We start from the raw sequence: 20,135 nt of genomic DNA, 5'->3' as shown, positions 1-20,135 counted from the left end.
GATGTCAGGTTGAACTTTTATGGCGGGGTTTAGTTCACAGCCAAAGGGTCTAGATGGATAGGAGACCGGGATTCAGCTGCAAGAACCAGGTAGACGAAAGATCTCCCTACCCTGGAATCCTGGTGTCGGTCCCTTCCCCTCCCTACCCCTGGAAAAGACATGATCTCAGCACCTTTGCCAGCTAATAAAAATCTCAGTATCCTAGGAAAGAGAGAAAACTGTACCCATTGGGAGAGAGGGTGACTCACCGGAAAACAATGGCGTCCGACAGGCCAGGGGATCCTTCCATGGCGGGACCTCTTGTGTCTGAAAATGGAAAACGGATAAAGTAACCGAGATTTCGAGGGGGCGTTCAGACGGAGCCAAGGAACCTAAGACCTAGAGTGAGAGATGTAGGCATGGGGGGTGGGTTAAAGGTTCAACTGGGCATCTGTGAGAAAGGGAAGAGCCAAAGTCAAAAGCATTTGAGGACACTGGTACCAGATCTGCTCCCATTGCGTCAGAATGTGAACCGGACAAGTAGAAGATGCCTTCTCTGCTAGTGGAAGGGCATCGAGCAAGTGTTTGTAACTGGAAAGTACTCAGGGGTGGTAGGGGGGGGGTGGGGGAGGGGAAGGTTCCAGAACAATGTTGGCAAACAGAGATGCACCATAAAAGTGCACCCCACAGTAGAGCGAGAGAGACGGAAGGGGAGAAGAAAGAGCCTCTCCATGAGCTCAGAGATGTTTTAGAGGACTTTCCTCTGCCTGGGGCTGGGTACATGGGTGAGGGAAGCCAGCAGGGGGACCAGTAGGAGCCTGGAGGACAGAAGACGGATGAGGAGGGGAGAGCCGGACAGAGTCTGCTCTGAGGCGAGGTCACCGCGGTCCCGGCTCTGCACTCACCTACAGGGCTCTCGGGGAGGATGGAGGGTCTTCGCAGGCCCTGCCGGTGCCAGTCCTTGTGCTTACTCGACCCTTCACCGGGGACCGCCGCCACCTCACTGCCGCCCTCCACTGGCCTTCTCGGGTCCCGTCGATGGGGCCAGCTCGATGCCTTCTCCAGGAGGATGTGGCCCGATTTCTCCGGCTGCCTCACCGGGCCTACCTCTGACCTCCTCAGGCCATTGCTTCCTTCCTGGGGGGCTGTTCTTCTCCAAGACCCTCTGGCAGGGGCTTCAGACTCTTCTGAGAGCCCGGGTTCAGAGGTGGGTCGCTGGACCTCTGGAGTCCACGGGGTGGTCGGGGAAGATGGGTGTAGAAGGGCCGTCATGTTACTGAAAGCCAGGCCCGGGGGCGTATCACTCTTACACCTGCCGACGGAAGCCAAAGGGTCGGTTGACCGGCCTGTGGCTGGAGGCCAGGAGACCCGTCCTGCAGAAGGTGGGGTGGAGACGGTCCACTCTTGACAAACAGGCCTCGGCCTGCCTTGATCCCCTGAGTTCACGAGTCCTCCCTGCGAGCTCCTGCCCTTCCCCTTGGACTTTGGGGGCAGAGGGGGTGGTTCAGTAGGAGAATCCAGGATAGGGACAGGAGGGAGAGGCTTGTAGATCCTTGAGATGCTCGACAAGACAAGGGGGTGGTGGGGCTGGGGGGCGTCGGGGGTGGGGGGTAACGGCTTGTTGTATCTCTGCCTGGAAGAGACAGAGTGCTGAGTGTGGGGTGGCGCGTCTGGCGTGGAGGGCAGCGGTCGGTGCTCCCTCGCCACCAAGGGGTCAGGAATGTGGGCTGGGGGTACCCTGGGGGGGCCGTGGAGCCCTGGACCCAGGGTGAGTGGTGGAGGATGGCTGTACCGCTTCAGCATGGGGATCACCGCAGGGGGATGGCCGTCTGGCTCCACCGTGGAGGGCTGGACGTGCCTTCTCTCCAGGGGAGGCAGGGGCGGAGGTTCATGGATCATCAGGTCCATGGGGGCTGCAGGGGCTGGGGAGGAGCCACAGGCAGGAGACCCGGGGGCAAAGGCCCAGTGCTTCGTGGGTCCCCACGGCTGACTGTCAGGGGGGCTGCCGGCCGTGGCTGGATTTGAAGCCAGTTCTCCAAAGTCCTGCCCCGGAGTGGGTGGTGAACTCGAGGCTTCCGGAATGATGGCACAGTCCCTTACAGTTCTCCTGCCCCTTCTTGGGAGCACAGAGCCATAGATGACAGGTTTGGGAGGCCTCTGGGGCAACTCTGAGTGGGAGGAGGACAGGGATATTCCCGCCAGGTGTGGGGCTGGCTCTGTCCCATGAGACCCAGGGAAGGAGTTGCTCCTCACGGGCTGGACCGCTCCGGTGGGGCTGCCCAGGGACCCCGGGGGGTTGGCCCGGCCCGCCAAGGGGAAGCCGTAGCAGGCTGCTGGGGGAGTCTTAGGAGCCCCATGGGGAGATGGACTGTCAGTCGGGCAAGAGGCTCTGGAGGTTTCTGGAGAACAGGCAAGGACAGGAGGCTCCCTCCTGGGAGAGGCAGCCAGGGGACGGGCCATCGGTGTGGCAGCCGTGCCAGGGGGCCCTTCAGGAGGACTGGGTGCAGCTGCCTCTGGGCTCCTTGGAGGGGTCGCAGAGGGACTGTAGGCAGAGACCACCTCTGCCCCCACGCCATGTGCGGTCTCCTGCCCCAGCTCAGAGCCCTCTTGCTGGTGGCGATGAGCAGTTTCTGGGTCCAGGGACTCCTCGGCAGGACAGGAACCAGGTAAAGAAAAGGGCTGGTGGGAGCATCCTGTGGGTTCTGGGGCAGGACTCGGAGCTATGGGGGATGGAACCTCGGCTCCAGGCTCTGTTTGAGTCCCCGGGATCCTGCTCAGGGGAGAAGAGGCCTCTAGAGACAGGTCACGGGGAGGAGAGACCTCAGGGGCGACCAGAGCCAGCGCAGTGGGACCCTCACGCTCTCCTTGTTCTATGCAGCTCTCTTCTCCTCCTCGGCTGGGTGTGTCCCCCTCCCCGCCCCCTGGTTCCTCCTCCAGTGACCCCACTTCCTCCTCCTGCCCCTCTGCTGCCTTGGCTTCCCACTGTGCACCCGGATCTTCGGGCTTTCCACTTCCTTTCTCTGACTTACTTGCTGAGCTTTGATTCTCCCCGTCCTGAGCACCCACCTCATTCTCCTCTGGCCCTGTTAACTCCCTCCCTTTCTGCTCCCCTTGTTCTGGATCCCCGTGGCTCCAAGTCCTCCAGTCCCACTCCCCATAACTCAGACCCCCCAACTCCTCCCCGCAGCACCACCCCTCTCTTTCTCCTGGATCTTCAAGCACCATGTCATTTTGCATCTGCTGCTGTTTCTGTCTCCCTTCTTCCTCTGCACCTTTAACCTGCTCTCCCATCTGCTCTGGAGCCCCGGAAAGCCCAGCAGAGCCAGCAGCCTCTCCCTGAGGTCCCCCTTCCTCCAGCCCCTCAGTTCCCTGGAGACACACGAGGCCTGGACTTTCCTGCCTGGCAGGTCCACACTCCGAGTCCTCCAGGGGCCGGCTGGTCTCAGCCGGGTGCTCGTCATCACAGGAAGGCCTGTGTCTGGTCCGGGCATAGGCGTTGGAGGATGTTTCCTCCTTCCCTTCTGCTTGTCCCGTTTCCAATATCAAAGACGTGAGTTCTGGTTTAAAGTCCACCTCCACGCTGGTGTCCAGATCCCTGGATACCGAGGCCGTGTCCAGACAGTCACCCTGGTCAGGGCAGGTCAGGAAATCCAGGGAAGCTGGCGTCCTTGCCTGTCTATCTTCCAGGCTCCAGGGCCCGGCCTCCTGGCATGAGGGGGTATCATCACAGGCCTCAGCCATCAGGGTTTCCTGGTCGGTCTCCACCTCTGGAGAGGCTTCGTTGAGGAGAGAGGTCATTCTCTCAGCTGCACGGTCATTCGCATCCCTCACGTGTCTCTGCTGGGTCTCCAAGAGTGTGCAGCCCTCAGCCCACTGACACCGCGGGTCCTCACCCTCTTCGGCTGCAGGCTCCAAGGCAGGGGTCTTGCTGCTCCTCATGGGAGGTGCCCAGATAACAGGGAATTCTGCTCTGGCAGGGATGGGAGTCGAGGCTCCATGCTGGGGCTCCTCCGCCTCCATCAGCACTGAATCCTAAAGAGGAATAAGAGACCAAGTTTCCACCCCCTCTTCCGCTTTATTTGTTATTTATCCAGAGGGACAGACCATAAAGAACAAGCATGGGGCATTTCTTTGGTTCCATTTGCAGTCATTCTTTGAGACAAAACGTCCTTCACAAAGTAAGCAGTGGCTTCTATAAAATTTATCATTGATTTGTTCATTTAATAAATATTTGCCGAGTCACCCTTTCAAGGGTGGGGCATTCAGTAGCAAACGAGGCAAACAGACTGTGTCCTCATGGAGCCTGCAGTCTTGTGAAGGAGACAGATGAAAACAATTACGTTAGGGCACCAGACCGCTGTCAGAGAGCTCCCAGCATTCCCCAGTGGTCATTAAGCTCTAGGTGGTATGACGTCATGGTGTCTCCCTGTCGACTCTCTGGACACCAAGAGTGACTCAGGCCCATATAACTCCCAAACAGTGTGAGGGACACACCCTAGATCTTACAGCCCAGAGGAGCAGTGTCTGGAGGGGAATCCTCCTTCTAAACTGCTGACGGGATTAAAACAGGTCTGGCCATTATGGCCGGTGCCTGAGATACCACAGCACCGTATAATCTCCTTTATAGAGGGTCTGAATTTCACTCACCTTATTTTACAGAGTGTCTAGCAAAGCCTGTGACTAATTAACAACAACAAAAAAATTGTGTTTCAATTATATAACAGCTTTAGTAAAGTGGAATGATAACTAGACTTAGATGAGAACCAGATGAGATTAGACAAGAACAAGAGTAGATACAAAGGGTACCCACTCCAATGAGGGCCATCAAACTGGGGACCCCTCCCCATCTTACTCCCCCCTTCTCTCTAGCATGAACTCATCTCATCACTTGTCATATTTTGATCTTCCCACCTCTCTTTGCTACTTTGCAAAGAATTTACAAACCAATGGAGAGGAATTGCTTCTGTTTCTTGCAGTTCAGAGCAACCCACACTTCCCTCTGTCCATCATCCCCCTCTGACTATGCCAGAGCACCCTCACCTCCAAGTGCCATCTTCTGTAGCCTGCCTTCTCAGGACCTGGTGCAGTGGGTTAGCTCGTTCTCTAGCACCTTCACCTTCTCTGTTGGAACCATCCCACCAGCCTTTAAGCATGTTTGTGGCTTTCTTCTCTTTCCAAGATGTACTTGGAGTTCTTCACACCTGCTCTCCTCATATCCTTGCATCTCCTCTACCTCCAACCGAACTTTAAGGGCACCACTTTGCTCACCTCCCCTACAACCTTCAACGTGCTAACTCTAAACAAGACTCTGTGGATGCTTATTTTCAGTGGTTCTTGCCAGCATCTGACATTTGACACTGCAGTGGACACCAATTTGACATTACACATACAGGTAGTTATTTGTGAGACTACATTTTTTCCTCTTAAGTTTTCCCCAACCCTTTAATTGACTCATTAGAACTGACTCATTGGAAAAGACCCTGATGCTGGGAAAGACTGAAGGTGGGAGGAGAAGGGGACGACAGAGGATGAGATAGTTGGATGGCATCAAGGACTCAATGAACATGAGTTTGAGTAAGCTCTGGGAGCTGGTGATGGACAGGGAAACCTGGCGTGCTGCAGTCCACGGGGTCATAAAGAGTCAGACACAGCTGAGTGACTGAACTGACTGACTGACTGAACCCTCTAACTGGGTTACTTTGCTCCGCTTTGTAGCACTTATCACCTAGAGTTCACTTTATTTCTCCTTTGTAGCACTTACGCAATTGTAATTATGTAGTTACGTGTGTATTTTAGTTTATCATCAATCTCAAACAATGAGCTTCAGAAGATCAAGAACAACATCTGTTTTTCTCAATTGTCTATACCTACGACAGCTGACTCACTGGAAAAGACCCTGATGCTGGGAAAGATTGAAGGCAAAAGGAGAGTAGGCCAGCAGGGAATGAGATGGTTGGATGGCATCACCAACTCCATGGACATGAACTTGAGCAAACTCCAGGAGATAGTGAGGGACAGGGAGCCCTGGCAAACTGAAGTCCATGATGAGGTTGCAAAGAGTCAGACACGACTTAGCAACTGAACAACAGAATATAATACGTGACCCATACTAAGCACTCAGTAAATATTTTTCCATGATGGAATAAAAATTCTTGTTTCCCTCCTGGCTGACATTCCCCATATTTAATTGAGCATTAACTCCTCTGGATCCTTCCTCCTAAATCTCACTCAAGTCTGTGCACTTTTCTCCATCTCCACTGCTAGAGTCTGGTCCATGCGGCTGCCCTCTCGTACCCAGTTCACTGCAGCTGGCCACTGGCCTCCACACAGCTTCTCTTGCCCTCTTTCCGAGGCATTCTCTCCTTAGTGCCTGAGTGATCAAAGGCCCCACTTCTGGTTAAATTTCTTCAGTAGTCTCTAACTATTGGAGTGAAACCCAAATATATATTTTGGGTAGCATGCCCTCCACAACCTGGCCTCTGTCTTCCCTACAGCAGCATCCTTGTCGGTCACCACTTCCCCCATCCCACTGGCTTCCAGAGCCTTCAGCTCCCCTTCCTGTCACCTGGAGGCCTTCACGGGTGTGGCTCTGCGACCTGGAGTCCTCTTCTCCTGCCCAGAGGACACCTGACTACTACTTTCACACTTGGAGTTATGCATATAGTGTCTACTTTCTGGGCCAGACCATGAGCTTCAGGAAAACACAGATGCTGCCATGTTAACTGTTCAATTCCTTCTTCCCGCAGCTTAGCTGGCCCTCAGCAAAGATTTATTGCACAGATGAAGGAAGGAAGAACATAGACTTACAAGAATGTTGTCCAACTTTTAGTTCTGCCTTTTTCGTATCTTACTAATTTTAACATAATTGTAGAAACCATGTAGTTGAACATTTTTTTTCTCTTATTCTCAGAAAGGGGATAATATATGCTGTTTGCAAAGAGTCCTAATAAAGATTAAAGAAGGCAACATAAAAAATGAAGGAAAAAAAAAGGATTGGTAACACTGGTGGTAGCAGACATGTCAGGAATTGTATGTGTCTTGAGAGAAAGAAAGTGTAAGAGGCAAATATTGGATTTATGAGCAGGATGGACTTTTGGAGACACACAGAAAATTTTGCCTAATCTACAGATGAGGAAACTGAAAGTCAGCTAACCTTCAAGTTTCCTGAGTACAGGTGAACTCAAAACATGGTCTCCTGACTTCAGTCTACCATGAGCAACCGGAAGTCCAGCTGTAAGAAAGCTGGCCGGTCACTAGTCTAGAGGAGACCCTGGGGCCCTATAGAACTCACAGCTCCACCTGGACTCACCCTTCCCTGTCTGGTCTAAGCTTAGAGAGGAAACCCACCACCCCCAATGCTGGCTCTCTTGCTGAGATATTGCACGTGCATAGACACTCACATAAGCACACACATGCATGCACACACACACACACAAAACACTAAACCACCCTTGCAGACTCTACAGGGACAGCTTGACATAACCAAATGAGCATGTCCCTCGCCACCAGGCAGCTGTCGCATGAGACAAGCTCCTGGTCACTTCACACAGGTACCATCTCTATGGGCTAAAGGGCCATGTCTAACACAAGCATACTGTGTACAAGGGCTTTTATGTCCTTTTCCAGTTAATTGACACAGTGTGTGATTTGCCCCCGACACTCAGCCTAAGTACAGAATAGTATAATCACTATAGATGATCCTGCAGTGACGTGACCTTCTTCTCCCAACCGCACATTAAATAATATACCTGCTCACCGTGAACACTTTCTGAAACTTGGCTCCTACCTGCCTAAGGCGACCCAGTGATTAAATCTGTAGTCTCGCCTCCCTGACATGTGTATTGTCCCGGTCCTATACCCATACACAGGCTTCCCTGGTGGCTCCGTAGTAAAGAATCTGCCTGCCAATGCAGGAGACGTGGGTTCGATCCCTGGGTGGGGAAGATTGCCTGGACAACTCCTTCCAGTATTCTTGCCTGGGAAATCCCGTGGAGAGAGGAGCCTGGTGAGCTCCACGGTGCTGCGAAAGAGTCTTTGCGACTGAACAACAACAACAGACCCAAACACTGTCACGTCCTCAAGCAAGCAGCCTCTAAATACATAAGCGTGTTTCTGCTACATTCAGGTTGTTATCTACGGACAGTATGTGCTGCACGAACATCTTCCGTTCCACTCTAGTCAGTGTCTCCCACTGACACTATTCTCAACACCATCTTTACCCCTTTGGCATTACTGGTGGTCACCGGCTCAGCCCTCATATGCCTCAAGGCTCCACTGCCACCTGCCAGCACATCCCCAGCCTGCCCTACTGTCCCTGAAGCCCCAGGGCCACTGCCTGCGGTGCCCTTGGAGCCATCACTGCTGTCTGGAGTGGTACAGGCCCTGCGAGGCCGCCTCCTGCCCAGCCTGCGGCCCCCTGGACCAACCCGGGCGTCACCTGGACCCCACACAACAGTCTTGTCCCCAGAGGATGAGGACGATGTGCTGCTGGTGCCACTGGCTGAACCTGGGGTCTGGGTGGTCGAAGCGGAGGATGAGCCACTGCTGGCCTGAGGTGACCTAGCTCCCTTGGGCATTCTGTTCACAGGGACAGCAACCCTATAGAGGGCAGCTCAGCTTCCCATCCACTACTTCCTTCCCTGTCCCTCAGTCTGAGGGGACTTGATGGGCCTCCTGTTGATCCCAGGTAGCTGCTATCAAGTTAGGTGTCCCTCTTCATCCTGTGCTATAATCCTATGGGAATCAGGCATTACAAACCAAGAATGTACCAGAGCTAAAGGAAATCTGTAAAACTTGGTTTTACTCACATAAAGGCATCAAGAGAGAGATTTTTTTGCACTTCCCATTATCTTAAAGCCACTGCCTCATCGCTTTCTGTGCTGGGGGTGAATGATCATCTTTATCCGAGTACAGGCAAAGACAGAGCATGGCACCATGGTGACCTGGTCTTCCTCCAGGCCAGGGTCATTTTTGCATCTGCTGCCCCTGTTCACTTATGACTTCTTTCAGGACAAAACTCCAAGTCACCCACATGACAGTGTGTGACAGAACTCAAGAACTCAACCCTCCCCCCATAAAGCCCCCAATACCTTAGCTCAGGTCTATTTCAACTCACCAGATGTGAATTTGTATTTCAATGATATCCCTCCTCCTCACCTGCACCCCTCATCACACTACTGCTTCTTCAGTCCAACACCAAGTACCAAGTGTACTTCTGGAGAGGATTTTTCAGCAGTGTTAGTTTCAAATATCCTGACTTACACCACAAATCACTGAAGTACTCTCGCGATTACAGTACTTCTGCATTTACACTGTGTCATCTGTATTCTATTTTAGGAAAATACCAACCAAATCAAAAGACACATTCTCATTTTGTTTTCAAAAATAAGACCCATAGATGGATGCCTTTATTCACTGTTTGACATTACTGGCCTCGATGCTACATCAAAATAAGAGTAGCTTTCTGGACCGTTATCTGCTAAGACATGTGTTCTACCTATCCGAGGAAGATAGAACCCCCATCATTGAAGTGAAAAACTGTAATGCTGCTGCTGCTGCTGCTAAGTCGCTTCAGTCGTGTCCGACTCTGTTCGACCCCATAGATGGCAGCCCACCAGGCTCCCCCGTCCTTGGGATTCTCTAGGCAAGAACACTGGAGTGGGTTGCCATTTCCTTCTCCAATGCGTGAAAGTGAAAAGTGAAAGTGAAGTCGCTCAGTCATGTCCAACCCTCAGCGACCCCATGGATTGCAGCCTTCCAGGCTCCTCCATCCATGGGATTTTCCAGGCAAGAGTACTGGAGTGGGGTGCCATTGCCTTCTCCGGAAAAACTAATAAACACCTCTATTTCCTAATGTCTAAAAATATTGCATCATCCACTGCTTTGTAGCATTTACAGTGTCATCTATATTCTATTTTAGGAAAATGCCCACCAAATCAAAAGGTATGTTCTCATTTTGCTTTCCAAAATAAGACCCATAGATGGATGCCTTTATTCACTGTTTGACATTACTGCCCTTGATGCTACATCAAAATAAGAGTAGCTTTCTGGACCACTAACTGCTAAGATCTGTGTTCTACATATTTGAGGAAAGCCCCACCATCCAAGTGGAAGCTGTAATAAACACCTCTATCTATTCCCTAATGTCTGAAAACACCACATCATTCACTGCTTTGTAGCCCCAGTGGGCTTACACAGACCATCATTAGTGGCAATGCTAACACACAGCCCACAAACCCACCGGTGGCCCTGGTGCCATCCACACAGAAGTGTGAGTGACCTGTTTGTGTCCTTAACATAGACCCTGACGGTCACCTTGTTGACACTGTACGTGACCAGCTCCAGTTTACTCCACAGACGTGGTGAGTGACTCACCCGTCTGCACCAAATGCTGTAAATCATCTGCTTGGGTCTACACCACTTGAGTAAGCCGGATCCCGTCCTTGTCCACACCACAGTGTGACTGACCACTCCAGACACCACGAATGACATACTCTTTGTCTATCCCACAATCACTATGCTTAATGAGGCCGCAGACAACCCCAGACAGACCACATTGTGGACAGCCATACACTCCAGGAACCCCGAAATGATGCAGACTCTTGACTAAGAACCACCGTATCCTTCTGATAAGAGATTCCTCCTCTCATCTCCTGCCTGCTCTTTCTGCCCCACCAGGACAATGACCTACATTCCTCCTGTGGGACAGTCTCATTTGATTGACGCCCCACATCCCTTCCCCTCCCCAGCCCCCCAAGAACCCCCTCCAAGGACATGATTCCAATTTCAGGCCCACAGACTGGCGAACAGATGATCCCCATTTTGCCAGGGCCTGGGGTTGGGGGGTGGGGGGGCGGGTAGGGAGCTAAACCAGGAAGTCTGAACAAGAGGCCACATCAGGAGCTCTTTAGTCAGGGGCTGGGAATTCTGGAGTCGACACAGGATGCAAGATCCTGGACAGCAGTAGGGGAACAGAAGGGGACAAAAGACAGAAAACTCACCCTATCTCCCTTGTCTGTCAGACACACCCTTCCCCTCAATCTGACAAGAGGCTTGGCCAGAGTTCACGTCTAGGCAGACAGGAGGGCAAATCTGCCTTGGGAATCCCAGATTCAGGAAGGCGAGCAGGGGCTTAGATCTGAGAATTGCGGAACGGAGTTGGGAGGGATGCTGCGAATCGGGGCTCAGAAGGGTGTTCTAGCACCCCCGCCCCCACCCCAGCTCTGAACAGCTCCCTTCCTACCTCGCCGGGTTCTGAAGGCAAAGCTAGGATCCGCAAGAAGCTTTGGGAGCCCTCCCCGGGTGTGGGGAAACAGGGGAGGGGGGCAGGGCGCGAGCCCTTGTTTACAGGTTGAGGCACCTCCTCGGCTCCCAGCGAATAGCTTAGACACACACACAGTAGGCGAGTCCACAGGCAGATAAGCGAAGGAAGGCCCGGCCCGAGTAGGAAAAAGGAGACGGCAAAAGACCTCCAGGGACGGCGTCCGTCCACAAAGGGAATCTTGGCTACATCTTATTACAGGAGCGGGCTTTCCCCAGGGCCTGGACTTGGAAAAAAGAGCCCTGATTACCGGCCCGCGGAACATCTTAGGGGCAGGGTGCCCATTTCCGAGGCGGGGAGCAGGCCGGAAGCAAAGTTTTCCAGGCAGGAGCCCTTCCTCCCGCTTCTCTCCCCTCTCCCAGACCAGGTGCTCGGGCCCCGCACCCCACCTCCGCCCACCTGCCCGGCGCGCTCCCCGCCACTTTGTGGAGCCCGCGCCCCGGGAGCCCGCGGGGGCTGCTCCCAAGGTGAAGGCCTCGATTCCCGGGCTTCCCGCTCCCTCCCTTCCCCTCCGCCGGGGCGCCACAGCCGCCCGCCCGGAGCCGGGCACCGGGCACCCACCTGGGTCAGTGTCACATGCTGTCCGGGCGCCCCCCCGCGTGCCCTCGGGTCCCCCGCCGGCCGGCCGTCCCCAGCGCAGGCCCCGGCCGCCCCGCCCGGCCGGGAGGGAGGGATCTGGTTCTCCTCGGAAGTTTCAGGTGAGGAAACCAGGGACACACCTTCCTGGGGGAGGGCCGGGGCCGGTCCGCGCCGCGGCCTCATTGGTGTGAAGGCAGCGCCCGCGTCAGAGCTGGGAAGTGCCGGCCGGGCCGGGCCGGGAGCCCGGGGCCGGGCGGGGAGCCCTGGGCCCGCGGGCGGGCCCGAGGGCGTGGGAGCGGAGAGCGGACCGCGGGGCCTCCCCTGGGCCGGCTAGGTCTCTCAGATCTGCCTGGTTTCTTCTCCCGGGTGTTTCTCCAGGTCTTTACCTGAGCTGGCCCCTGACCGGCGCCCGCTTCGGTGTTCTTCTGATGCTCACCTCTTGGCCAGTCTGTGTCTCTTGAGTTTTTCTGTGTTCGTCTGTATTTGAGTCTTTATCATGAAGCCTCAATGTTAAGTTCTCTTCCTTGATGGCTACCAGTCTCTTCCTACATGAGGAAGGGTGTATCCGGCTCCTTTTTCACTTTTCTGCCTGCACTCCTGCCCCCTACTCCTCAATCCCCCAGTTCCCCATCTTTCCCTTTCCTCCTGGCTTTTGACTCCCTAGGAGACCATCTCTCCCAGTGCCAGGCCTCTCCAAAATAGTTTGTCCATGTCTTTTCTCTTTGTATGATCTGAGTTCACATCTCTCAGGATATGGGTTCCTTCTGGCTTCTTCCCAGGACAAGTATGTGTGTTGGTATGTAAGTATCTAAGCCTACATCTCAGGCGTGTGCATTTTCTCCTACCTATATTTTTTTCCTCTGATGTTTTCAGGGAAACTTTGTGTTTTCTGGGTATCTGAGACCAAGGTTGAGTGGGTCTGTCTTTATGCCTCTTCACAGACTTCAGGGAGGACTTCCTTGGTAGCTAGCTCAGCTGGTATGTCTAAAATGCGGAAGACCTGGGTTCAATCCCTGGGTTGGGAAGATCCCCTGGAGAAGGGAACTACTACCTACTCCAGTATTCTGGCCTGGAGAATTCCATGGACTCTATAGTTCATGGGGTCACAAAGAATCAGACTCAACTGAGTGACTTTCACTTTCATAGACTTCAGGGAACCCATAACATTCTATGGTATAGTCCCCTATGCACGTAGGGTAAGAATCCCTCATGTAGGGGACAGAGATTTTTGGTATGTTCATTTCAATTAGATCAGCCCCTAACCTCACTCCTTACTCCAGGGGTTTCCATGAAATAAGTCCATGAAATTTCCATGAAATAAGTCAAGCGTGTTAAGTTGCTTCAGTCGTGTCTGACTCTGAGTGACCCCTGGACTGTAGCCCACCAGGCCCCTCTGTCCATGGAATTCTCCAGGCAAGAATACTGGAGTGGGTTGCCATGCCCTCCTCCAGGGAATCTTCCCAACCCAGGGACTGAACCTGCCTCTCCCGTGGCTCCTGCATTGGCAGGTGGATTCTTTACCACTAGCATCACTTGAGAAGGTAAGTAGAATCTTAATGGGCTTTCTGACTGTTTTGTTCTTAGGACTGCCATGGTCTATAAGCCCAACAGCTAGTTGGTTAGACCATTTCCAGATTACTGTGCCCATTGGCTACTGCACTGATCCCAGCTGACCAGGCCTACCAGCATTGGAACAGGCTTTAGGACAGAATGCCACTTGGTCTCTTCTCCAATAGGGTCCTGATACATGTCTATATTTAAAGAATGTGCTACTTTGGCTGTATTACTCTGAGGAGTTAAGCCCTGAGTAGTCCAGAAACCTTTAACCTACTCTGAGCTGCTGTGTAAGGTGTGGGTGGACATGGGGAAAACCAGGACTCAGAGTTAAGGTGTGTAAGCACAGGTCTCTCACTTGCCATACGCTCAGCAAGAGGAGAAGATTGGGGAGTGCAGTTAGTCAAAAAGTTTAAGCTAGAACTGTCTATTTCTCAACTGGGAGAGAGAATTCAGTCCAGAGTGTGAGATAGCCCTTGATTTCTAATGGCTGAGCTGAGCCAGTTGGATCCTGGGCAGAAGTGACTGATCTCTGCTGTTTCGTCCTATCTCCTGGGAGTGGGTAGTGTGGTCAGAGGTACTGGGACTGCCTTCTTCTTTAATCTTTTGGCTGCGCCATACAGCACATGGGATGTAGGATCTTATTTCCCCAACCAGAGATCAAACTCATGCTCCCTGCATTGGAAGCACAGAGTCTTATCACTGGCCCACCATGGAAGTCCCTGGCACTGCCTTCTAAACCAGCCTGATTATTCTTCCTGCTCCACTCTGACTTCCCTTGGTTCTCCTTCTAGCCCTTCATCTTCTCTGAGTGTCAAGTCTCAGAGACTTGACCTTCTCTTAATCTGCCAGCTTTGACCTATCAGCGTTTGTTTTTTTTTCTTAAGTCACTACCCTTGAGTCAGTGATCTTGGGGTCATTGAGAGTTAGGCATACAAGGCTTGACCTGACTTTTCAACTAGTAGTAAGATGTAGGAAAGCTGAAAATTACCACTTAGGGGGTTGATTCTCCCCATGGAGCAACACTGTCTGCAGGGTATTTGCAATGTGGGAATCACCCAGCACTCCAGTTTTCTCTTCCCTTCACTGTGCATAGCATTCTTCTTCCTTTTCTCTTTTCCATGTTCTTGGTGAGTGGGCTTCTTAATAAGGCCAGTCATCCTATTCCAAGATCTTGATATTTTGCTTGGGCCGTTTCCTCTATAAAGGACCAGAAACGAGAGAGAATGATACAGTAGAAAGAGGATGGAATTTAGATTCAGATACGGGTGGATTTGAATCCCACCTTCACCACTTTTCAGTGGCTCAGCAGGTATAGAATCCACCAGCAAAGCAGGAAACACAAGAGATGTTGGTTCAGTCTCTGGGCCAAGGAAGATCCCCTGGAGAAGGAAATGGCAACCCACTCCAATATTCTTGCCTGAAAAATTCCATGGACAGAAGAACCTGGTGGGCTACAGTCCAGTGGGTCGTAAAGACTCAGACATGACTGAGAACACGCAGCACAGCTCACCACTTACTTAATGCAAAAATTTGGCATTATTAACCTTCCTGTGCTTCCTCTTTGTCCTTCTATGCTTCGTTTTTCTACTGTCTTATGTGGGGAAAGTAATATTTAATAATACCTACCTCCCTAGGTTGTTGTGGTGATTCACTAAGCTAATATATAGAATCACCTTAGTACAAGGGTAGAAGGTGATTGATATGGGCTAGTTTTCTTTCCTAACAGTGCCTGATAGTTATGCATGTTAAATGCATTTACAATAAGAAAGCGATAAGAGCTGGGAAAGGTAAACTAATTCAAAGTAAAGTTATTTTAAAATGAGAGATGTATTCAATGGGGGGGAAAAAAAGGTTCTGGATTTGGGGAAGGTGGTGCATTTTAACTGGAGTCAGTGCCTTTGAAATCCAGCACGGTGTGGGAAGGACAGGGAACTGTCCTGTGTAGTTCTAGGTTTTGAGAGCAAAGGGATTATTATAGTGACCTTCTGGAGCATCGGATTTCTCCCCCGGGCTGTCGCTGACCTGACCAGATGTCCTCCCGGTCCCACCATCCCACAGTGTTGGCTCTGTGGCCTCCCATTTAGTTAAATGACCCTCAGCTCATCCAGGATCAGTTCTTTCTATACTTCTCTGGCCTTTCTGATTCTGCTTTCTACCTGATCCCCGACCCACCTTTGAATGATTTTGAACTCAGTTCTTTTCTTAATTTGACCAACTGTGGTCTCTCCATCTTTCTCCTTTAAATCCACCCTGACTTGACCAGTGTGGTTCTTAACTATCCTGTTCTATTCTGATGAACGTGTTTTTCTTTCTCACCCTTAGTTCCCCTTTATTTCTTTTCTCAAACTTTGCACATTGGCTCTAGCCTGAATGTAATGCTATTCAAGGTGTAAATAGTGATTGCCTACACTTTTTTTCCCTTCATTTACTTAATATGCATTTTTTTTAGAACTCAATATACAAAACCCAACTCTCTGCCCCCAAAAGAACTCTCAATCTAATTGAGGAGAAAAAGTAGCGAATAAGGATAACAGAATGTGAGGAGTATTATGTTGGGATCCACACAAAGTGTGATGCATGCATAAAGGAGAGAGTACTGCTTGGAGAGTAGGAAAAGGCTTCATGGATAAGACGATGTTTGAGTTGACTTGTCTTTAAGAAGTATTCTGTTTCATGGTGGAGAGGAGGAAAGGCATACCAATAGCAGGAATGGAATACACCAAAATAGAAGCATAAGCCCCAGGGAAGCCCCTTTCACCGTGAAGTGTGGTAAAGAATTAGCAGAGAAGAAAAAGAAAAAAGAAGTGGTAACTATGTAAGGTGATGAATGTTAATAAGCTGCATTGTGGTGATCATTTCATAATGTGTATGTATATTGAAACATCAAGTTGTGTACCTTAAACATATACAATTTTTATTTGTCCATTATCCTCAATAAAACTGAACAAAACCCTTTAGAAGAGCCCCATCTCTGGAAGCATAAAGTCCAAATTCAGTAGCCTGTATGACCTTCAAGATCATTCATGGCTTGACTTCACACTCTCCTTAGGTCTCTAGAGGTTCACAGTTCTTGAAATTTTACCTATAGGTATTTTTAGCTTGGGCACATATATCATAGGATAATATTAATATGTAGACCTCTGCGTCTTATTTGGGTTTTCTCAATGGCTCAGCAGGCAAAAAATCCACCTGCAATGCAGGAGACACAGGAGATACAGGTTTGATCTCTGAGTTGGGAAGATCCCCTGGAGGAGGGGGATAGCAAAGACATTACTTTGTCAACAAAGGTCCGTCTAGTCAAGGCTATGGTTTTTCCAGTGGCCATGTATGGATGTGAGAGTTGGACTATAAAGAAAGCTGAGCACCAAAGAATTAATGCTTTTGAATGGTGGTATTGGAGAAGACTCTTGAGAGTCCCCTGGACTGCAAGGAGATGCAACCCATCCATCCTAAAGGAAATCAGTCCTGAATTTTCATTGGAAAGACTGATGGTGAAGCTGAAACTCCAGTACTTTGGCTACCTGATGCAAAGAGCTGACTCATTTGAAAAGACTCTAATGCTGGGAAAGATTGAGGGCAGGGGAAGAAGGGAACGACAGAAGATGAGATGGCTGGATGGCATCACCGACTCAATGGACATGGGTTTGGGTGGACTCTGGGAGTTGGTGATGGACAGGGAGGCCTGGTGTGCTGCAGTTCAGGGGGTCGCAAAGAGTCACACACGACTGAGCGACTGAACAACCACCACCACCTGGAGGAGGAAATGGCAGCCCACTCCAGTATTCTTGCCTGGGAAATCCCATGGACAAAACACCTGGAAAATAATATCTGAGAATGACCACATCTTTTCCTAGAATGGTTACAGTGTGTTTTATTCCGTTGTAAATAATATACAAAGTGAAAGTGAAGTCGCTCAGTGGTGTCCGACTCTTTGCGACCCCATGGACTGCAGCCTACCAGGCTCCTCTGTCCATGGTATTTTCCAGGCAAGAGTACTGGAGTGGGGTGCCATTTCCTTCTCCAGGGGATCTTCCCGACCCAGGGATTGAACCCGGGTCTCCTGCATTGTAGGCAGACTCTTTACCGTCTGAGCCACCAAGGAAGCCCAATAATATACAGGTACTTTATAATATAGAAAACAGATATTTAAAATAATGAGATGAAAATAAATATAATGAAAGGTTCTAATATTTTCATCCCATTCTCCCAGTAGATCCACTGAGCATCCTGCTGTGGATATCCTTTCATTCCTTGGTTGGACCTCAACTCTTAGAAAGAATGGGGTCAATATTTCCTTGGTTGGACCGCAACTCTTGAATTTTACCATCTCCAATAGTTAGTCTACAAGCAGAGTCACCCTCTTCAACCCAAGTAGGCACTCTCATTCAATTATTTAATTTCCTCAATTATTCAACATAATATTTGTTGTGTTTCCATTTTGTGCAAGGCATTGAATAAGAGGCTAAGGATATTATGGTCCACATACTCCTTACCATGTCAGTTTATATTGTTGTTCTTGTTCAGTCGCTAAGTCGTGTCTGAACAGTATGAAAAGGCAAAAAGATACGACACTGGAAGATGAGTCTCCGAGGTTGGTAGGTGTCCAATATGCTACTGGAGAAGAGTGGAGAAATAGCTCCAGAAAGAATGAAGAAGCTGGGCCACAGTGGAAACAATAGTCAGTTGTGGATGTGTCTGGTGGTGAAAGTAAAGTCCAATGCTATAAACTCCATGAATTAATGTAAATTGGACATGTTCAAGCAGGAGATGGCAAGAATGAACATCAGCATCTTAGGAGTCAGTGAACTAAAATGGACGGGAGCAGGCAAATTTAATTCAGATAACCATTATATCTACTACTGTGGGCAAGAATCCCTTAGAAGAAATAGAGTAGCTCTCGTAGTTAATAAAAGAGTCTGAAATGTAGTACTTGGATAAAATCTCTAAAACAACAGAATGATCCCGTTTTGCTAACAAGGCAAACCATTCAACATTGCAGTGATCCAAGTCTCTGCCCCAACCACTAATGCTGAAGAAGCTGAAGTTGAATGGTTCTATGAAGACCTACACCTTCTAGAACACCAAAAAGAAAAGATGTCCTTTTCATCATCAGGGATTGGAATGCAAAGTAGGAAGTCAAGAGATACCTGGAATAACAGGCAAATTTGATCAGCTTATATTATGACAGCACATAAACATTAAACAAGTGATTACTTAATGGCTATTATAATTTTAATTCGTGCAGAATGTTTATATGTTTAACTTAAGAGAATAAGTCTGTGGAGTTGGAGAAATCAATAGTTTGGGAGTAATACTTCAGCTGACTCTGAAGGATGAATAGAAAGGAACTAGGCAAAGAGGATGGGGAAGAGGGTTTCAGGTGGAGGTGAAGGATTTGAAAACCCCAAGGCTGGAAGGTCACTGGCTCATTTTAGGAACTGAACAAAAGCTAGAGCATTTCTGATCTAGAGGATGGGGGAGGGACACTGGCACAAAATGAAACTGTGATGTGAGTGGAGACCAGAGATCCTGGGGGTCCTGGCTGGACCACAGTTAGGATCTGAGTCTTTATCCTGATGGCAGGGGAAGCCATTGAAGGATCTAAAGCAGGGATTAAGGGCCAGATCTGCATCTCAACATGGTCACTTAAGAGTATAACAAACTGAGACTTCCCTGGTGATCCAGTGGCTAAGACTCTGCACTCCCAGTGCAGGGGGCCCAGGTTTGATCCCTGGTCAGGGAACTAGATCCTATAAGCCAACCGACTAGAGATCCCACATCCTACAAACAAGATCGGAGATCCAACGTGATACAACTAAGCCCTGGCGCAAATAAATATTAAAAAAAAAAAAAGTATAACAAATGATCTCTAATCTTTCCTTTCTTATCTTTTAATTGTACTTAGAAACCTGCTTTTCCATCACCCTCAGCTTATACTTTCCTGTAAACTTTTATACTCACTTCAAGATTCAACATTAAGGTCACTTTATTTGGTGAAGTTTCCCTCTTCTCTATCCCAAACTTCCACACCCTTTGGAGCTAATCTCCATAATGGCACTTCCTAAGTTTTTTTTTTTTACTATAATTTACCTGTTTAACTTTGATTTGGGGTGGGCAGGTGCAGAAAGTGGATTGATTACACTCTTCAAGGCACACTGTCTCCTCTGGTTCCTTTGGTTTCGAGTTTCCTCCTTTTTTTGAATCTTTACTCCTTGTGTATTATAGAAATGAACTCTGTATTGTTGGTATTTTTAGTTTACATAAATGCTGTTGTGCTATCAACTCTTTATGACTTTCACTTTTCCCAATCAGAATAAATTTTGAAGGTCTAGTCATTTTTCTTTGTGAACCCTTACACCACCCTTATGGCAGAAAGTGAAGAGGAACTAAAGAGCCTCTTGATGAAGGTGAAAGAGGAGAGGGGAAAAGTTAGCTTAAAGCTCAACATTCAGAAAACGTAGATCATGGCAGCCAGTCCCATCACTTCATGGCAAGTAGATGGGGAAACAGTGGAAACAACAACTGACTTTATTTTTTTGGGCTCCAAAATCACTGCAGATGGTGATTGCAGCCACGAAGTTAAAAGATGCTTACTTCTTGGAAGGAAAGTTATGACCAACCTAGACCTCATATTAAAAAGCAGAGACATTACTTTGTCAACAAAGATCTGTCTAGTCAAGGCTATGGTTTTTCCAGTGGT

The 20,135-nt window shown here is 49.7% G+C and overlaps 1 protein-coding gene across 2 annotated transcripts in view; it reads right to left on the bottom strand.

The window, feature by feature from the left end:
* Window positions 1-11,976, bottom strand: part of ARHGEF5 (Rho guanine nucleotide exchange factor 5) — a 30,649-nt gene extending 18,673 nt beyond the window's left edge. Inside the window, exons 1-3 of one of the 2 annotated variants that reach the window (XM_005205839.4) lie at window positions 11,861-11,976; window positions 885-4,011; window positions 249-306 (exon numbers count right to left, since the gene is read on the bottom strand). In XM_005205839.4, coding sequence (XP_005205896.1) covers window positions 249-306; window positions 885-3,999 — 3,173 coding nt within the window. In that variant the 5' untranslated portion in view covers window positions 4,000-4,011; window positions 11,861-11,976. Of the gene's footprint in view, window positions 1-248; window positions 307-884; window positions 4,012-11,860 lie in introns of those variants that run through there. The other variant, NM_001110075.2, reaches the window with a different exon arrangement.
* Window positions 11,977-20,135: the final 8,159 nt, after the last annotated feature.

This window comes from Bos taurus, chromosome 4 (assembly GCF_002263795.3).
Source record: "Bos taurus isolate L1 Dominette 01449 registration number 42190680 breed Hereford chromosome 4, ARS-UCD2.0, whole genome shotgun sequence".
NCBI classification, from domain to species: domain Eukaryota; kingdom Metazoa; phylum Chordata; class Mammalia; order Artiodactyla; family Bovidae; genus Bos; species Bos taurus.
This window is presented reverse-complemented; position numbering and strand designations above follow the sequence as displayed.